Below are 21,192 nucleotides of genomic sequence, written 5' to 3'. Positions count from 1 at the left end.
ATCTGAACAACTGTCAAGAGTAAGGAGAAAAATAAGAGTATAATAATTTTTAACAATTAGTATCTAATAGTAAAGCATTTATTCAACATGTATTAGGTAAGTTTTTATATGGTATTAGTTTAGTCCTCATGAAAGCTTTATGAGGTAGTTATCCTCATAAAGAATAACAGAGCTTAAGACATTTGTTCATGACCAAAAAATGTATCAGTCATTATGCAGTAATTTGAAATACATGCTTGTTTTAATTGTAAAACCTGTATTTATTTTCTTCTATCTTACTATGGAAGTATTAATTTGAAAATGAAAAACTCAATTATACATCCAGATTTTTTGATTGTAAATTAAGTAGATACATAAAGGCTTATAACCTTAATGAAATTCTATTTTCCTTCAATTATAGGCATAATGTAGAAGAGAAAAATGTGTGTAAATTGCTCCCCAAATTGTTAACATTCAGGTTTAATTAGTGCATCAGAGCAGATTAATAATTTCTTTGTGAGAGCCTGAAAGACTCAACAATTCTCTTTCTGACTGAGCTTTCAAAACAATGCACTTCTTGTGTTGGGAGGATGGTATGTTGCCTACAATTGACCTGTTTCCAGAACAGAACAAGCATTGCCATGATATGGAAATATCAACTAGAAAAGTATTTGATATTCAAAAATTAAATTTCTTCTAGAGTATCCTATTCTTTATTTGAAAATTGTAAAGCTAGTTTTTTCCTTGAATAAGAAAAAATTAGGATCTTTACCTACTTAAAAGAAAAGCAACTTGAGGATGGATGATGCCTTAGAGGACTGGGATGGGGAGGGTGGGGGGGACTCGAGGGAGGGTGGGGGGGAGGCGAGGGAGCGAGGGAATACGGGGTTATGTGTATAAAAACAGATGATTGAACTTGGTGTACCCCCCAAAAATAATAAATAAATAAAATTATTAAAAAAAAAAAAAAGAAAAGCAGAATTAAGTTAGTCTTGGTGCATCCAATTTGCCAAAATATTACAACTGAAAATAAGTAGGAACACTTGTGGTAGGAAGTAGGCTATGGAAAATAATCTTTTCCAGCATGTTGAAGAGACACAGTGGGTGTGAGGGGAGGAGGAAATATGGAACACATAAATACTTCCAGATGAGTATTGGTATAATTATGGGGAGTAAAGGAAAAGGAATGTATTAATAGGGATGGAAAACAGAGCTAAGAAATATGTAAGACAGATTTGCCTTAATTTTTCCTGACACCAGATAAATACCATAGAAGTAAGCGGAATGAGAGAATTAATGAAATGGTAATTGGGAAATAAAAATCATCATTATTAAAAAAAAATCATCATTATTAATGAAAATACTCAGTTTTAAGAAGGGAAGCTAGAGTGGTTCAGGAAATATGTTTCTCTCACAGATATAAATCCTTAATAATATAATGAACCTTAGGTAAGTCCTGATTAATGTTAAGCATACATGAAAGATATTACTTAATGTTTACTCCCCAGATACTCAAAGTAATAATACAGGGTCGGCCAAAAAGTGCCTTTGGTTTTTAAGTAAAAACAAAAAACACATTTTTCAGTTTCACCAAGAACTGTATTGAGCAGCATCATCATTTTGTTCCACTACCTTCTGCCATTTTCCAGGCAGCTTCATAATTCCATCTTCCCAAAAAGTTTTATTTTTTTGAGCGAAGAACTGTTCCACGTGCCAGGGAATTGAAATTTTTTCCATTAAGAGAATTTTGTAAAGACCAAAATAAATGGAAATCCGAAGTTGCAATGTCTGGTGAATACGGCGGATGAATCAGAACTTCCCAGCCAAGCTGTAACAGTTTTTGCCTGGTCATCAGAGAAACATGCAGACTTGCGTTATCCTGATGGAAGATTAAGCGTTTCCTGTTAACTAATTCCAGACGCTTTTTGTTGAGTGATGCTTTCAGTTGGTCTAATTGGGAGCAGTACTTGTTGGAATTAATTGTTTTGTTTTCTGGAAGGAGCTCATAATAGAGGACTCCCTTCCAATCTCACCATATACAACAACATCACCTTTGGATGAAGGCTGGCTTTTGGTGTGGTTGATAGTGGTTCATTTCACTTGCCCCACGATCTCTTCCATTCCACATTGTTGTACACTATCCACTTTTCATCGCCCATCACAATTTGTTTTAAAAACGGAAAGTTTTCATTACATTTAAGTACAGACTCGCATGCGGGTTTTCATTACGTTTAAGTAGAGACTTGCATGAGAAAATCTGGTCAAGGTTTTTTTTGCTTAACTTACGTGGAACCCAAACCTCAAAGCAATGAACATAACCAAGCTGGTGCAAATGATTTTCAGCGATTGACTTGGATATTTTGAGTATGTTGGCTATCCCCTGCATGTAATGTTTTGATTTGATTGTTATCAACTTCAACTGGTCTCCCTGACCATGGAGCACCATCCAATGAGAAATCTCCAGCATGAAACTTCACAAAGCACTTTTGACATGTTCGATCAATCACAGCACCTTCTCCATACACTGCACAAATCTTTTTCTGAGTTTCATTTGTGTTTCTACCTTTCTTGAAATAATAAAGCATAATATGCTGAAAATGTTGCTTTTTTTCTTCTATCTTCAATACTCAATAGGCTACGCAAAAATTCAGCAATTTTGATGTCTTTTTTTAAATGCACACTGATATGACCACTGTCACCTACAATCTAACAGAATTGTTTTGAATGAAGTTAAAGACAACTAAGTGCTATCAGCGCCATCTTATGGAAAAAACTGAATGAACCTTTTGGCCAACCCAATAGTTGTTAGTCGTAAGTTTCAATGCTGATTATTCAGTGCCAAAAATTTACAGGTGAATTATTTGTATAAATTAAGATGAATTACTTCAATAAATGAGTGTATATTAGGTTTGAAGATGAAAATATTTGGAGTATCAAGTGAGACTCCATATATAAGGTTAAAAGCTATCATTATTTTATTTAAAACTAATTGTGAGATGCTCTGACAATTCTGTAGTTGTCTGTATATGGCTATTTTGCAATATTTTCTTGTACAGGTTATAACATTATGCTTTGTATATTTAGGTCTTCAATTGATCCTGAGTTGATTTTTGTATATGATGTGAGGTAGAGATCAAGTTTTTGTTTTTTTTTAAAGTTTTCTTTATAGGGAATCAGCTATTAAATTGCTATATTGTGAATAGTCCAACTTTTACCCACTGATCTGCAATGCCAATTTTTATTTATCTATAGTTTGGTTTCTGGCTTCTCATTTTTTTTTTTTTTCCTTCTGGTCTATTTATCCTTGAACTAATATAGCCCTGTCTTTATTTTGTTACTAAAGCTTTACACTAAGTCTTGATGTCTGATAGGGCAAGTCCCTACACTTTGTCAGGTTCTACAAAAATTCTTTCTGGGAATTTGTTTGGAATTGCATTACCTTTGTAGATGAGTTTGAGAAAAATGAGATCTTTACCATGTGAGTTTTTCTATCTATACATGTATTTCTCCATTTAGTTTATGTATTCTTTTATATATTTCAGTAACACATAGGCTCTAAGTACATTAAATACAGGGTTGCAAATGAATAGTTTTTTTGTTTTTTTAGGCTTACACATCTTATTGTAGTGATCATTGCTAAATTTGTTAACTTCAAAAATTATAAAAATGATTTTTGTAAAAAATTCAAACCATGTAGAAGTGATTAAAAGTAAAAATGAAATCTGGGGTAATTTACTGTCTCTGCAGCAGCTGTCCACCAGAACTTTCTGCAATGCTGGAAATGTTATATGTCTGTGTTGTCCAATATGGTAACCAGTAGTCACATTTAGCTTTGAATATTTGAAGTGTGGTTTTAGTGCAACTGATTTTTTTTTTTTTTTTTTTGGCCACACCCCTTGGCCTGTGGGATCTTAGTTCCCCGACCAGGGATCAAACTTGAGCACCCTGCAATGGAAGCGTGGAGTCTTAACCACTGGACCACCAGGGAAGTCCCGCAGCTGATGTATTGGATTTTAAAATTTTATTTAATTTTAATTAATTTAAATTTAAATAGTAATGTGATTAGCGGCTGCAGTATTAGACAGTATAGCTTAGGTCTTATTGCAAAATTTAGTTTTCTTCCTAAGTGTACATTTTTGCTAGGTTTATTCTAGGTATTTTAAAAATATAGTTGTTGCTATTGTGAGTAGAATAGTTTTTTCAGTAACTTTTTATAGTTTATTGCTGGTATTTGGAAATGCTACTGAATTTTGAATATTTCCTTTAACTCAGTTACCTTTGCCCTTCATTAAAAGAAAGATGATCTTCTGCTATTTTGATTTTTGTAATGAATTCTAGATTCTTAGAATTTGAAATAAACTGGTATTTGATTCTGAATCTTTATATTATTTCATATTAAGTAATTGGTTTTGAGTTGCTCTGGAGCTTCTTCAAATAAGATCAAAGTTATAGATACTAAAATGAACACAGACTCATTTATGAAGACTTCATTTTGCCCCAGATACTGTAAGATGGTATTCCTTGTGGCTTCTCTGATGTTCAGACCTGTCTCTGAATATTGAGGAAAATGGTATTATTCCAAAGGCTTACCTAAGCATGGATTTATTTTTAACAGTTCATTTGAGTGCATTACACATTTTTTGGAGCACCTGCTTCGTGGTCAGCATTTTGCCAAATACTGGGACTACAGTGTTAAATAAGTTTCTTGCCTTCAAGCAGCTAGGAGTGTAATTGAGAGGACAAATGTAGAAAGAAATTGATTCATATACTGTGGCATTATAGAATACAGGTTAAGATTGTGCTCTGGAGCGACTTGTAGTTGTGTGACTTTGGTTGTATTTCTTAATCTGTGGAAGCTCAGTTTCCTTGTGCATAAAATGGGAATATGATGGCAGGAATATTAAAATAGGAATATTATAATATGAGGATTGAATGAGATAATTTATGTATTTGCCATATGCTTGCTCATACTATTGGCTGCTAAGGAACTTGGAATGTCTCTCCCGTATCTGTTACAGACAATGGAGACAACTTGAGGGAGGTTAATAAGCAGGGGCATGACATGGTCAGATTCACATTTAGAATTCTATAAATCACTGTGTCTGCAGTAGATCAGGGGAAATAAATTAGAGGAGGCTGTAGTGATAGATGTGTTGAGAGATGGTGTCCTAATCGTTATAGTTAGGAGAGAATGGTCAGGAGAAAGTTCAATAATACTTCAGTGTTGTAAAGGTAAGACTTGACTGATTTAATGAAAAGGGCAGAGGAGTCAGGGATGGCATTCCAATATTTAGTTTTGGTGAATAACTAAATGTTGTTATTTATAACTGAGTTAGGGAGTATGGGAGGGAGGACATGTTAGAGGGGATGGAGAGATTGAGTTCAATTTTGTTCAGGCATGAAATGAATATGTGATATCTAGGTGGGCATATTTAGGAGAGAGTTTGATTTGTGCCTCTGGTGGGTAGAGGATTTATGACGGGAGAGATGTATAATAAATAAAAATTATATTTAATTGTGCTTTGACATAATGCCACTCAATAAATGTTAGCTGTTATTACCATCACCATCACCACCACTGCCACCATTATTATGCAGATAGTGTTTAAAGCAACCAGTAGATGAGCCTTTCAAGAGGAAGGGCATAAAGTGCCGAGACCAGCTCGGCGACTCGAGGTGAGTGACGGGTGCCGCAAGCTTGAAGAAGACACAGACACAGACTGAAGAGAAAAGTGGGACCGGGGGGCTCAAGACCTCTCGGATCAAGAGCCCCGCTGACTCATCCCAGGCTGCTTTTATTGAGTTCGTGGGCTAACATTCTCAGGTTACACTCATAAACAGTCAAAGGCCTCACATGATTGAGGCAATTATCTTTGTTTACTTCCTGGGTCTGAGTTGAGCAGGTGTGGATCTGAGCTGGGGGTGGAGAGCAAAACAGCCCTGGGGGCAGGAGACCTCTCTCAGATATTGGGGGTCTGTGCCCCACCCGTGTTGGCCCCTCTGCAACTGTGCCTGTCTTAGGTTGTTCCTCCCTTGAGGAATCTTACCCGTCTCTGGCTAACCAGTCATCCTCCAGGGCCAAACACGGTGATATAAGGAAGGTTCTATGCACCAACCCTGTTGGCCCCTCTGCAGCTGTGCCTGTCTTAGGTTGTTCCTCCTCTGAGGAATCTTACCCGTCTTTGGCTAACCAGCCATCCCTCAGGACCAAACAGGGTGATATTAGTCTCCACGCTCTGCACCCTCAGCTCCTCCACTGCTCAAGAATCCCATCGCTCGGCCCACATCAAAAAGGTTCCCGAATGTCTTCCCACAATAAAGGAAAAGGAGAAGTAGGGTAGAAGATAGAACATTTGATGGCTGGGTAGATGAAGTATTATGGAAGGAGATGGGAAAGAGATGGTGAGCTTTTAGCAGAACTAAGAGAAGGTCTCACAAAGAATAGTGAGTTTGTATGACAGAGTAGTTAATAATATCCTATGTAACGTTTTGGTAACATAAAGTCTATAGGAGTCCACTGGATTTGACAATAGGATGTCAGTAGTGACCTCAGCTAAGTAAATCACAGTGGAGTGATAAGTAGGGACAGAAGCCAGATTAAAATGTACTTAGAAATATATAGGAAGTATGATATGAAGTGGGCTAGTTTTGTTGATGTGGCCCAAGAGCCAAGTGGTGACGTCTTACAAGCACCAAATTTAAAAAATTTCCTTTAATGAAAATATGTGGCTAGTCATTAAGAATAATTATCAACACTTTTTTTAAATATGAAGAGTATAGTTCTATGTGTTTAGGTTTAAATCTAGCTTAATTATTTTTCCTGCAGCTTCCTCTTAGTTTTAATCCTCATCTAGTTTTCTAATGAGAACTTCAAATATTATTTTCATAAATCTTGTAACTTTTTGCTATTATTTGCGTTCTAACCCCATGGTTTACTCTTAAGCTGTTTCTTTATAAGCCTCTTAAATTTCACCTTTAGTGATTAGTGGATTAACACTTTTGATCTTCTTTTTCTTCCTTTCTAATATTATTTGTGTGTGTGTGTTTTTAATTTGAAGTATAGTTGATTTACAATGTTGTGTTAATTACTGCTGTACAGCAGAGTGATTCAGTTATGCATATATATACATTCATTTTTAAAATAGTCTCTTCCATTATGGTTTATCATAGGGTATTGAATATCATTCTCTGTGCTTTCTAATATATATATATATATATTTTTTTTTAATTTGCCTTTTTTTTTTTTTTTTTGCCATACTGCACACCTTATGGGATCTTAGTTCCTGACCAGGGATCGAACCTGGGCCCTGAGCAGTGAAAGCACGGAGTCCTAACCACTGGCTGCCAGGGAATTCCCTGTAATATGTTTTAATCAACCTCTATTTTCCTTCTCCCTCCCTTCCCTCTTCCCTTCTTCCTACTTACTTGTCATCTGTTACTGTCCATATTTGTACAATAAAGTATTTAAATTAAATTTATTTAATGTTTTTTGTACAAGAAAAGTTTTCATCTAATCTCTGGAGGCTTACAAGTTCATTGGTTGAAAAGTTTAAATGGAAACTGTAACCTGATGAGTATCTTAACCACATTCTAAAGTGTTGAATGTATCTGTTTTTAATATATTTTTTTCTAACTTCAAAATATCCTTAAAAAAATCCTTATTATGTACATTTTGAAAAAGCACAAAGAAAAAAATAAAAATCATATGTAATGCTATATAATAATATTTTGATATATATGTTTCCAGTTCTTTTGGGGGGAGTATATTGCAATCTTTCTCTCTCTCTTTTTTAAAACAACATGGAACCATTTCCCCATGGTTGAACTATAATTTACTGCTGCAGTTGGGTACTTTTTTGATGGTGTAATAGTTTACAATTTTACTTTTCCATAAATAATGCTCTAATTGACACTCTTGTATACAACTCTATGATGTTTCCTTAATGGAAATTTGTAGCTGTGCAATTGTTTCAAAACACGTGTAACACTTTGTAGAGGTGGAGGCATTCCAAGAAAGGGGGAAAGGGTGAGTATTTATACCTGTTAAATAATTTGCCCTTTTCATGTGTTATCTCTTTTGATCGACCTAGCAGTCCCATCACATAGATAGTTTTATCCTCTTTAGAGAAATTAAATGGCTTGTCTTCTTAATGGCAGAATCAAGACAATGACGCAGATCTTAGACTTTCAATCTAATGTTGTCTCATTGACTCTGAGGCTTTGTGTGTGGAGACTAGAGGCAGGGTAAAGAGGGCCCTTCCCTGTGCTCTCTCCTGCTTCCTCATCTTCTGCTGATTGAAGTGTAGGTCTTTTCCCTCTGGTAAATTCGGGTAGAAAAAAGGCTGAGAACTACCACTATACCATTTTGCTGTCTCTGGCTTTTTTAAGGACCATTTTCATATTTGAATCTAAGAAATGGATATAAAAGCAGAATATTTAATCATGTCTTTAGGAGAAAAAACTCATCTAAAAAAATAGTCCGTGCTTTGTATTATTCTGGAAAAGACATAGTAGAAAGTTGAAGTATACTGTCTACTTTTTACTTCCTACTAGATTGAATTTTCCCTTTGAAGTTTATTAATTTAAAACATTGAATATTCAGAGAATAAGTTAAATGTAGTAGATTCGAAAGACTATATCTTTTGTTCTGCCAACAGCAGTTAGGTTGGCAGAACAGGATACACTAAATGAAAATGAGAACTACATATATCATAGCCCCACATTTAAACAAACATTTAAAAAACATTAACAGTAAATGTTTCAGTGAGAAGTAGCTCCATTTCATTAAGAATTATGGACCTGATATTATAATTACTTTTACATTTACAATTATAATTTATATCTTGCCTGCTTCCAAAATGAATTTGAGGCATTCCTTTTAGTGTATAACTTTGTCCTTAAACCTAACAGTTTGGCTGATTCTGGGTAGTATATGTATAGGTCAGGTTCTTAAGGAGGGTGCAAGAGTCAAGGAAGAGATAAGGAAGATAAAATTGATAAAAACCAGCAAAGATGAAGAAAAATAAAGGTTATTGAGATCTGATGGAAAGTTCCCTGGTTTGGGGCAGTGGAAAATCAGATCAGAGAAAGAAATATTATGGAAAGGCTGAGCGTTTTGAAGTTTGGTATTAGAGAACTAATTTGCCTCGAGAATAGTTCGAAATGGATCGTTCAGATTTATTGTTGAGGGCCTTGAAGATGTACTCTGTGAATCTGGAGAGTGGAATTTCCCTTTGGGTGATTTGATCACAGTTAGGCTATCCTTACCTGCTTCTTGCTTATAATATGAGTCTTTTTTACGGGTCTCCTTCACTATTCCCTTCAAATTCTTGTCCTGAGACTTTAAAAGGGAAGGTTGTTCATGGGGAAGGAGCAAAAAAGAGATGAAATGAGAGAGGAAGAGAAAGTTGGACAACAGACAAAAGCTGTCCTTTTTTTTTTTTTTTGACTCTGTTATGAAGAAGACTTATTACTTCCTCTTTTGTATAAACATTATACATTGTACTTAACTTTATTGTGATACTTATCACACTATGAGCAATTACTTTTATTCTTATTTGTCTTCTGAACTGTGAGGTCCTTAAAGGGAAGAAATGTTTGTTATTTCTCTTTCACTAACCAGCTAGAGAAAGAAGAGAAGTAACATTGATTGAGTTCCTATTTTATATGTACCAAGCACTTTGCTAAGTTATACATATCATCAAATCCACTGGTTTCAAACTTTTTAACTTCCATAAAAATATTTTGATAAACAAGTACTTCCTCACTCATTAAGTTAATATTTGTGATTTTTATATTGTAATGTTAAATAAAACTGATAAATCACTCTTTTAGTGGACTCTAAATACCATAATGGTTTGATACCTACCATTATCCTTTTATAAAAAGACACAAACAAGCTCTTTAACATTAAAAAATTTTATATTCCTTTCTCTGTTTGAATTTGTATCTCTATTACACTTTTCCCCACCAGATTTTATCCTTATGTGATGTATTTTTATGTATGGATTATGTTTTGCTTGTAATATATTATGCATACATTATAAAGGCAGTGTATTTTTATGCATGAAAGCCTTTTGTGCATATTGATCACCCTATTGTATATATCTGCAACAAATATATGTATGAAGTCACGTTTAAAAGATTTTCTGGGACTTCCCTGGTGGCGCAGTGGTTGGGAATCCACCTGCCAATGCAGGGGACACCGGTTCGAGCCCTGGTCCAGGAAGATCCCACATGCCACGGAGCAGCTGGGCCCGTGTGCCACAACTACTGAGCCTGCACTTTAGAGTCCATGAGCCACAACTGTTGAGCCCATGTGCCACAACTGCTGAAGTCTACCCACCTAGAGCCTGTGCTCTGCAATGGGGGAAGCCACCACAGTGAGAAGCCTGAGCACAACGAAGAAGGGCCCCGGCTCACTGCAACTGGAGAGAGCGTGCACGCAGCAACAAAGACCCAACACAGCCAATAAATAAATAAATTAAAAAAAAATAAAAATAAAACATTTTCCTAGTTATTAAATTGTAATTAGCATAGTTAGTAAAATGACATAAATGTATTAAAATTTTAAATCATTATTAAAGAAGAAAATAAGTTATTGGAAATGTGTGTTTTAATGAGATGGGTGAAGCTGATCTTAAATTTTTTTCAATTAATTCAGCCTTTCGTGGATAAATAATACACAGTGATGCAATAAGACTTCGGCATCAATTTTATTTCCTCCTTTTTTCTTTAAGAGGTGTAAGTTCTGAGCAATCTGTTTATATAATTAATTGAATGGTAGTGCACAGTTTTGTTTCAGAAGTTGTCACTCAGTTATTTGAACTCTTCTATCATCAAATGATTTATCATCAAGATTATTTTTATTTATCTGTCAGCTAATAATTTGATTAAGTCCTTCGGTTTTGTTGGAAGCAAAGACTAGACACCATCTGACTTGCCAGGGTCATTAGAATCATTAGAGACATGCAGTTCTGGGAAGTATGCCAAGAAAGGCTTTATTAAGTGTTCTTAATGTAATTATATTAGGTATTAATTATATCTATTAATGTTTTACTTATAGGCATTGTTCAGTAGGTTTTGAGAAAAGGTAAATATTGTTAACTTCAATATACCTGTATCAAAGGGATATTTTTTTGAGAATCTGCTTTTATCAGCTGCCTTAAACATGTTTTAACCAAAGCCCTTTATTCAGTGTAAAGCTGTTTTTTGCCTTGGAACCTTGTTGGCAAAACTGTTCTTTCATTGTCAAACCAACCAGATTTATTTTCATGATATAAGAAGTCTGACTTTATTTTTCAGTTCAAATAAATGATTTGTGTTTCTGTGACATCCATCTTTGATATTTAATCCTTGGTAGATAAATGGAAGGCAAGGAGACTTGTTTTAAGTGTGTTGCTTGGAAGAAATAAATTGACACTGTCTTTCTTGTTCTTTAGAAGTTCTCTGAGCTTTGCTTCACAGAGCTCTCCCTGAAAAGTAATGTATTCTTTGATGATGAACATGGGCTAGAAATGATAAACTTTTTAAATGAAAATTGTAACCAGCTTCTGCCCCATTCCATAATATATCTCAAAACAGAACATCCTATCACAATTTCTTATTTTTAATTTCTATCTTCATTCTTTTCAGTAACAGTGTATAAAACAGGAAGCCCTATAGTCAGTTTGTAGTACTTTAAGTAAAGAAGGCTTTGCAAACAAAATGTTATCAATCATTCCTTGGTTAATACTTCATAGATTTTTATACTCAGGCAATGCAGTATGGTTCCATTCAGGATGGATGAGCGGTATTCCATTCTTTTTATAAAGTGAGTAAAGGCACTTATGGAAGGGGAGGCAAGAAAGGAGAATTTAGATGACCTCTCCACTTGGACCTCTGATCCATTGTCAGGCAGAGTAATTTAGGAAAGGAATGAATACAAGTGGAAATTGAAGACCTGTCCATTGTTGGTTATGTATTTCTGTGTACTCCTCAGAGTCTGTTTACCTTCAGTAGTACAAATATATGATATTGGAAGATCCCTGTTTTAATATTTATTGTAGCCTCTGTTTTACAGCCAGGGAAATTTAGGCTTAAAGAGGTGAAAGAATTGCTTATCGTCATTAAGCTAGTAAATATTTTAGTCAGGAGCTCCAAAACTTATTTTTCGTCCTGTGTCTTATGACCTAGTACATAGTCTGGTACGTAATAGATGTTTACTATATATTTAACAAAAGAATAACTTCATATTGTTTTGTGAACTCTTAAATACTTAACATTGTAGTAGTTTCTTGATTTTTGAACTGCTGGGTGAATGTAACATTATACATGATTCACTACAGAAGAATATTGATGATAACTCTCATTTTTAAAGCATGGTCAAATTCATCTCCCTTTAATTCTTGAGGTGGTGTCTGTGGAAGTTACTAATAGAGGATCAAAGAACTTAGGCATTTTTAAATATTTTATCAATTAAGATAGATCTGTTAACAGTGTAGTAGTGCTTATTTAATAGGGGTCAACTGGCTATATGTTGCTACCACAGTCAAATGTGGTAAACATAGGCAAACATATGTTTATATGAACAGTACATTTTGTTTCTATGTTAACAGGTATTCTCTTAAACCGAATGATCAAATCTTGGCTGAAGAGAAACACAAGGAACTGTAAGTGCATTAAACCCTAGGCTGTACATAATTTACTCTGTCTGTGGAGTAGATGTATGTAAAAAATCTGGTTTTTAAAATTCTATGAGGTATAAAATATAAAGATGTAATCAGTACTGTGATCTTAATCCTAGTAGGATTAGGATAATTTATACTACATAAGGTTTACACAGGAAATAATTCCTGTGTGCACATTAAAGCATGTAGTATTGTATCTCATCACCTAGACTAAGGGTGTATTGGGAAGTTGGTCGTTTTGCTTTCTTTCCCCAGATAAAATGTTAAATTGTTATTAATTTTGGCTCTTGCTCGGTTGACATCCACCCTGTGCCTAAGATGGAGAAATATGATTTTGTTTGTTGCCTTATGAAAAAGTAAATGCCTAAGTGTGTTTAGCACAAGGTAAAGCACTTTAAATAAAAAGTTTTAAATGTGAATAAAATTTTGTTCCTTTAAAAAATTTTAATTGTAAGATTCTTTCAGGTAAAATAGCTGTATCCATGATTCTGAGATATCTCCATTACTTTTTTTCTGCCCTGTGGTAGTATCTAAAAAGATTACTACCTCACAGGAATTGTGAGGTTTTTAGTTAAAAATTACAGACTTGGAAGTTTTAAAAATTCATCTCTTGCTTTTTAATATCATAGGATTGTCCAAAGAGGGAAACTTAAAAAAAAGTATATGCTTCTGTTTTCTAGTAGTCCACTGTTTTCTCTCCATCGTGCAGTAAGAAAGTTCTGATAGCCTTAATTATTATGCAACACCTAATGTCAAATAATAATGTAGAATTGAGGAATTTGAGGCTAACTACACCTTCAGGTTGGACCTGACTTCTTCTTTTTTAATTGAAGTATAGTTGATTTACAGTGTTGTACAGACCACACTTATTCTTGATGATTGTTAAGGTTCTATCTTGTTTATAAATACATTGGTGAATTTTACAAACTTTCTTGGGAGTTTCCTTAACGTTTGACCCTTACGTTAAAGATATTTTAACATCTAACTCAAGTCCCTTGTGTTTAGTTTAAGTGTAATCTTCATTTGTACTCAAGTGTATGGAGAATAACGTTTTCTGTAGATTGAGTGCTTCAAGACTGTTACTTTCTTTTCAAGTTTAAGTAATGATTTTTCTGAATACTTTTTAAGCTGTTTTTTAAAAACTCTGCTCTGAATCTTTTCCAAATTATTTTCTTTCTTTCTTTCTTTTTTTTTTTAAAGTAGACCATTTTAATTTTTTTTTTAAAACAATAGAATAAATACTTTTCTTGATGGCTGCGGACATGTAAGGCTGATTGGTAGTATTCACAAATAGTAACGGTTTCCTGATTGGTGTGTAGTCTTCAATAATTATAAGGAATTATTTGTATGTAACTGCTGTCAAACCAATAAGACTGCATTTATGCATCCATCGTTTTCAGGATTGTTGGTAACCAGGGCATATTTTCCCCAAATGACCTTGCCTCCTTGTGTCACAAGGCCCAACTCACGTTCACCTCAATGACAGTACCTTTGGTAATAACACCCAAAGTTGTATATAGTGGGGATGATGGATTTTTCTTTACACCAAGTATTGGCAGGCAAAAGGTGGCTTTCAGTTCAGGATGTGTTACATGGGCCTTCTTGAAACGTAATCCCATTGGCCTAATGAATCTTTCATATTTAGGTGGTTTTTCGAGTAAAGCCATCTCCAGCAAAGCAGACTTTAGTAGCCATCCTCTTCCAGGCTTTCTTCTTTCTCTTTCCTGTTCGAATAACTTTTAATACTTCTGTTTCTTCCTGGGCACGAACTTTGGGCAGAGGAACTTCCCATTTTCCCGCTTTCTCTTTTCGTTTTTGTTTAATCATATTGGAAGGTACTTTAGCTCGAGACTGTCCCTCTCTGTCTAGTAGATATGCAGGTACTGCTCCTTGTGGAGTCTTTTCATCATTCTTCTGTTTGGTGTTTCTCTTTTCATGCATCTTAATAGTCTTTTTCATTTGTATTTTCTCAGCATGGCGCTGTTTATGGTAGAGCTTAGCTTTCAGACCAATCATCTCTTTTGCCTTCTTTGAACGTTCATGAGCCTCTCGACCTTCCTTCTTTCTCCAAAGGATATCCATAGCGCTTGCGGTGTAGCTCAATATATTCGTTTTGTGGCATGGTGACGGCCGCCGAGCCGCAGGGTGCAGCCGCCCGGGTGCGAAGAGGCTCTGAATAGTCGGGGTCTCAGAGACCCACGAGCCGACGCCGCGCCGCCCGCTTCTTTCTTTCTTATTGAAGAGATTGTAGTAAGTGTTAATCATAAAATGGTAGGCTCAATGTATGGGGAAAGGATTTCTTTAAGAGTTTTTGTAGTTGATATATCCCATTGTTATGCTAGCCTTTCATCAGTATTTTTATATTTGTTATGTCTTCATTTGATTATAATCTCCATCATGGGTTCTCCAATTTATTGTCAAGGAATTTTATATAATTTCTTTCTTTACTGCCATGTATAGTCAATGAGGGTAGGTGATTGTCACTGTACCATTGACTGGTTGCTTGTCACTTTTAGGTCTGGTAATAGCACTTTTTTGGTTTGGGAATTAGGTAGTCAACCTAGAGGTTCCTTTGCCCCTTGGAGACAATGACCAATGTTAAACGTACCAGAAAGCTGCAATAATGTGAATATTTTTGTATTATTTAATACATAATCCATATGAATGTGTTAATTCATTTACAGTTTCTTTAGGTGTCTAATGGTATAGTTCACCCTCATGGACAGACTGATTTATTTTCTTAGATTTTATTATGAAAAAATTTAAATGTACAGTATGTAATTGCCACCCAGATTTTATCATTAACATTTTACTCTTCTTGCTTTTTCATCTATCCATTCTTTTGCCTGTCCATTACTTCATCTGCTTTTTGGTGAATTTCAAAAGTAAATAGTAGCCATCAGTGTTTCCCCATAAATATTTCAACATGCATACTATCACCTGGAGTTCAATATTTTAGAGTTTTTTGTCTTTACGTGTAAATAATTTCATAGAGTGAAACACACAGATCTTAACTGTACATTTGCTGAGTTTTGACAAATGCATAAATGTTTGTAACCCAGTCCTCTGTCAAGATACAGAACATTACCACCACCCTAGAAAATTCCCTTATGCCTTTTTGTAGTCATTCGCTGCTCCTACCCTCCGAGAGGTAACCATTATTATGATTTTTTTTCTACTATAGATTTTTTTCTGTTCCGGAATTTCTTATTAATGGAATCATATGTATGTTCTGTTTTATATAATACTTCTTTCACTCAGTGTAAAATTTTTTAGATTCTTTCATGTTGTTGCGTGTATTAGTTAATTTCTTTTTGCATGTATTAGTTAATTGCTGATTAACATTCCATGGTTTATCTGTTCTCTTATTGGTGGACGTCTAGGTTGTTTCCTTTTGTTTGGCTACTATGAATAAAGTTGCTGTTAACATTTTTATACAAGTCTTTCTGTGAACATGTTTTTATTTCTTATGGATAATTACTCAGGAGTAATTATCTGCTGCTCTATCAGTATGGTAACAGTATATTTTGTTCTAGTAGTAAGGAACTACTAGATTTTCTTTTAAAGTAGTATGCTCTATCAGTATGGTAACAGTATATTTTGTTCTAGTAGTAAGGAACTACTAGATTTTCTTTTAAAGTAGTATGCTCTATCAGTATGGTAACAGTATATTTTGTTCTAGTAGTAAGGAACTACTAGATTTTCTTTTAAAGTAGTACCATTTTACATTCCTACCAGCAATATATGAGAATGCTAGTTGCTCTACATCCTCATCAGCATTTGATGTTTGTTGGTCTTGCTAATTTTAGCTATTCTGGTGGATATGTAGTGGTATCTCAGAGTGGTTTAATTTGCATTTCCCTGATGACTAACGATATTGAACACTTTTTCATTTGTTTATTGGCCATGTATATTTTCTTTGGTGACGAGTCTGTTCAGATCTTTTGCCGATGAAAAAAACTGGTTTGTTTTGTCTTTTTATTGATGAGTTGTTGGAATTCTTTATATATTCTGGATACCAGTTAATGTTAGATGTATGTTTTACAAATTTTTTTTTTCTCCAGTCCCAGGCTTACCTTTTTTTCTTAATAGTGTCTTTTGATAAGCAAGTTTTAAATTTTTATAAAGTGTAATTTATCAGTTTTCGCCCTTATGATTATTGCTTTATTCATCTAAAAAACCTTTGCCGTCAATTTATGAAGATGCTCTTATTTATATTTTTCTTTAAAAACTGTATGGTTTGAGCTTTTTGTTTAGGTCTATGATCTATTATGCATTTATATTTGTGTATGATGTGAGGTAGATGTTGAGGTTCATTTTTCTTTACCTATATAGATATCTAGTTATTTCAGCACCCTTTGTTGAATAGACTTTACTTGTCCACTGAATTGTTTTGATGCCTTTGTTGAAAATAAAATAACCGTAGAAATGAGTTTATTCTGTTCCGTTGACTTACTTGTCACTCTTTATGCCAGTCACACAGTATAGTAAGTATTGAAGTCAGTTGCTTTAAGTCCTCCAACTTTGTTTTTCTTTTATGAGATTTCGTTGGATGTACTAGATCCTTTACATTGCCATATATTTTAGAATCAGCTTGTCAGTTTCCTCAGAAAAACCTTTTGGGATTATCATGGGGATGTTGAATTTATTTGAGAAAGAATTGACATCTTAACAGTATTTAGTCCTTCTTTAATTTCTCTCAGCAGTGCTTTGTAGTTCTCAGTGAAGAAGTTTTGCTTGTCTTTAGGCCAAATGAATTTAATACCAGCTTTGTTTTATGACTATGAATTTAGAAACGAAAGATTGAGGATTTCAAATTATATTTTCACCTAGAATGTATTAAATTTGGATAGATGATTTTTTTCTTCTCATAGTGCCTAATACCTCTTCTGGATATACTGTAGCAGACCTTTGGTAGGGCAGCCCTGTCTCATGAACAGTATCAGTTGTAAAACATAATAGCTGAGTATAAATAATGTGTCCTTTTCCAGAACTTTCTTTCATGTTAGGCCACTTGGAACATCTTCTGGATTTGATTCTTATATACTTCTTATCATTCTTCTTGCAGACTTTTATACCTTTTTGAATATATTACATAGTAATTATTTTATGATAGCATTTATCACTAAAGGTATGTTGAAGTTATTATTTTTCTACCATATCTACATATTTAGCTGTGTAGGAAAATTAGTGGTATCCCTAATCTTTGCCTGCTATAGTTAAAATGAATATCAGTAAGCCATACCAGAGACTGGAAAAGAGAGGTAGGTACTTAGCTCAAATCTGTCATAATTATTAGAGAAACTCTTCAACGTGTGTAGTGTGATGATAGATTAATAGCTCAAAATTTTAATCTAATGGAAGTGCTCTGCAAAAAAATTGTATGGTGTTATGACAGGAAAAATACATTTTGTTGATTGAAGCGGGTTTTTAGGTTAGACCTTTTCTTTTGTCACTTTTTAGCATTAAAAAATTACATCTTTTCTAGGTTACTCTTTATTTCAGTGAAAAAAACACATTGGAAAGGAGTCTAGAATTTATTAGGAGCCAAATGACCTGTGTTTTAATATTTAATATATACATATTTTACAAAAAAAAACCAAATTTTTCAGTTCTTTTAAAAGGCAAGTGCCATACTAGTGTATTAATCTTAAATGATCTATTTTCTTTTTCTAGTGCAATTAAATTAACTCTGGAATATTATGCAGTTATTAAAATGTTTTTAGGAAAATATTTAATATTAGGATGATTAAGTAGGTTAAAAAATGTTGCTTGCAGATATCATGTGTTTTTTGTTTTTTTTTTTAAATTTTTGGCTGTGTTGGGTCTTCATTGCTACATGCCAGCTTTCTCTAGTTGTGGCGAGTAGGGGCTACTCTTCATTGCGGTGGGTGGGCTTCTCAGTGCAGTGGCTTCTCTTGTTGCAGAGCACGGGTCTCCGTGCTCAGGCTTCAGTAGTTATAGCACTTGGGCTCAGTAGTTGTGGCATGCAGGCCGTAGAGCACATGGGCTTCAGTAGTTGTGGTTTGTGGGCTCAGTAGTTGCGGCACACGGACTTAGTTGCTCTGTGGCATGTGGGATCTTCCCCGACCAGGGATCGAACCCATGTCCTCTGCATTGGCAGGTGGATTCTTAACCACTGCACCACCAGGGAAGTCCCAATTTTTTTTTAAGTGCAACATGAATTCTTCTTTCTTAATAACCAGTGCTTATGTAACAAGGATCTTATTCTTGTTAGTATATGTTTGATTGATTTGGCATTGGTTGATTATTTTAATTCTTTTGTCTGTTGGCTCTCTGCTTTGTAGTTTTTGACCTATACACTAAAGAAAACTCTCAGTTGAGTATGCCACTATAAGAGCAGAATATTAATTAAAAATATTCAACACCAGCCCTTCATGAAAGCTGCTCATAAATAGTTTCATTTGTGTTTTTACACTTAAAATAGCTAAGATCTCTTTATGCTCAAAACCAAGCTTTTAAAAATATCATGAGATGTAGCTGTAGAGCAAAAATAATTATCCAATTAATAATTCCATGCTTTATTTTCATAAAACAGTATTTGCTTCTTGCGTTCTAATCTGCTGAAGATAATCTTGATTCTTCATGACATTGTAAAAATGTATTGGTACCATTACATTTGCTGGCTTTTTGAAAGTGTACCTTAATTCTTTGTATACCAATGGGAGAGTATAATAACTCTTTTATTATTCCTTTATGTGGTTAATATTAACTAGGCTTCTATTTAAAATATTCTTAGTTCCCCAAATGCCATGATTCAGATTCCATATACACTTAGTCACTCATGCTTCACAATCGTACTTGTTATTTCCCTGTCTGGGGAAGACTGACATGCAAGAAAACAGGGCCGATTGGTCAGCTACGAAAGTGACACGTGTTTCTTTTAGCATAATGGTTTTTCTCAAGTTGCTGTTTTCTGTTTTTCTACATACTGAAGATTCTGAGGGATGATTTTGAGTAGGGAAGGCCAAGAAATTAAATTTGTGATCTGATTAATCCAAAACTATGGAATTTATACTTTGCTTGGTATGTGGTCCAATAATAAACTGGTTTCATTAGTCTTCTGCAGATTTTTCTGTCTATCAGTTTTAGTTTTCTAAGTGGAGATATTTAAAATAAATTAGAAAAGTATCACTATTTCATTAATAAATATTTTTGCACCTACTTACTAGTTGCTATGCTAGACACTATTTAAAGGAAAGATACTTCATTTATCAATGTAGGCTTACTCTCCAATTACTATTATGTCACATTTTAAAACAGTTTCATAATTGTAACACAGACAGAGATAACCTGATATCTGAGAATTTTTTTTCAGTTTGCTGTGCTACGTAAAGCATGAGGAAAGCCTCTTTTTAAAAGAGATTCACATTTATTTACTTGGCTTTTCAAGATAGCTGCCAAGATAAAGGGTGAATTTTTATAAGCAGTTTATACTGTTCTAGATATCAAGTTTTTCCCTTTTGTTACTGAATGAATTCTTATTGACTTTTTTATGTCAAAAATTGAATTATTTTGTTAGAATTACCCCTTGAATTTAAAAATTTTGTCTTGGAATAAGTATATTGTATTTAATTTTTTATCAGTTTAGGATTATGATGAAATGGGGGGAAATGAATTATGTAAGAGGTATGAAGCAGGAGTATTAGAAAGGACACTGTTAGACCTTAATTTTTGGTTCAATGTAAAAATATTATAATTTATTAGAGAACAATGCCCAATTTCTAAACCAGGAAGGGAGATTTTTTTCAGTATTTAAGTGGCATGTTTAAAACATGTTCAGAGCCCTTAGAGACAATCATACTGATATGCTCTTAAATTCATTATTATTGATGGTGCGGCTTAGTAATTCTTTGAAAATATCAAGATTGTTTTGTAAGAGTAATATAAGAACTGATTGCCTATAAAGCTGATAGATTTTGTTCATGGCAAGTGCCAAAGAGGAAAAAAAGGCTGGGAAGTGAAAAGTCAAAATTGAAATAAAGAACATCTAGGACCAGCTACAAAGTTAAGTGGTTATGTTTTTTCTGTATTCACAAATAAGCTGCAGTATTTTAAATACCATGAACATTTTTATGGTCCCTTTCTCAGGGATCACTTTCTTTTATGTATTTTAAATTATAGAATTTAAGATTCTAGAATTGAACCCTAGAATTAATTATCCATATTTTATAATGAATTGGGTGAGATCCACATGAATAAGTGACTTGCTATAGGTTACACTGCTCTTTAATGACAGCGTTGGACTAGAATCCAGGTTTCCTGATTCCCATTTAAGTGCTTTTTCTATCACACCAAACAGCTCCTTAAGAGTACAATAATATTTTTAAATAAAAGGGATTGCTTTTCATTGCAAGACCCAGTACTAACTGATCATAATGAACTCAGTGGCTATATCAAGGCTTGATAACTGATTAATTTTACAGTATTATGGTTTTAGAAACCACCTCAGACTCATTGAGTGCATTGAGGAGAGTCAGGTATACCATGTATACCTGAATTCCAGGTGCAAGGCACTTCTCAT

At 34.2% G+C, this 21,192-nt stretch overlaps 1 protein-coding gene and 1 pseudogene across 9 annotated transcripts in view; one reads left to right on the top strand and one right to left on the bottom strand.

The window, feature by feature from the left end:
- The window catches only part of ADK (adenosine kinase), a 508,591-nt gene that overhangs the window by 61,753 nt on the left and 425,646 nt on the right, over positions 1–21,192 (top strand). For 6 of the 9 annotated variants that reach the window (XR_009053638.1, XM_057734101.1, XM_057734102.1 and 3 more), the window contains one exon: positions 12,576–12,629. The exons of the other annotated variants lie outside the window; for them this stretch is intronic. Coding sequence is in view for 5 of the 6 variants with exons in the window: in XM_057734101.1 (XP_057590084.1) it covers positions 12,576–12,629 (54 nt within the window). In the remaining variant the exon portion in view is untranslated. The remainder of the gene's footprint in view (positions 1–12,575; positions 12,630–21,192) is intronic. 9 annotated transcript variants of the gene reach the window in all.
- On the bottom strand, positions 13,845–14,769 carry LOC130853020 (ribosome biogenesis protein NSA2 homolog; annotated as a pseudogene).

Source organism: Hippopotamus amphibius, chromosome 5, assembly GCF_030028045.1.
Source record: "Hippopotamus amphibius kiboko isolate mHipAmp2 chromosome 5, mHipAmp2.hap2, whole genome shotgun sequence".
NCBI lineage: Eukaryota > Metazoa > Chordata > Mammalia > Artiodactyla > Hippopotamidae > Hippopotamus > Hippopotamus amphibius.
The sequence above is the reverse complement of the archived record's forward strand: the minus strand, read 5'-3'. Positions and strand labels throughout refer to the sequence as shown.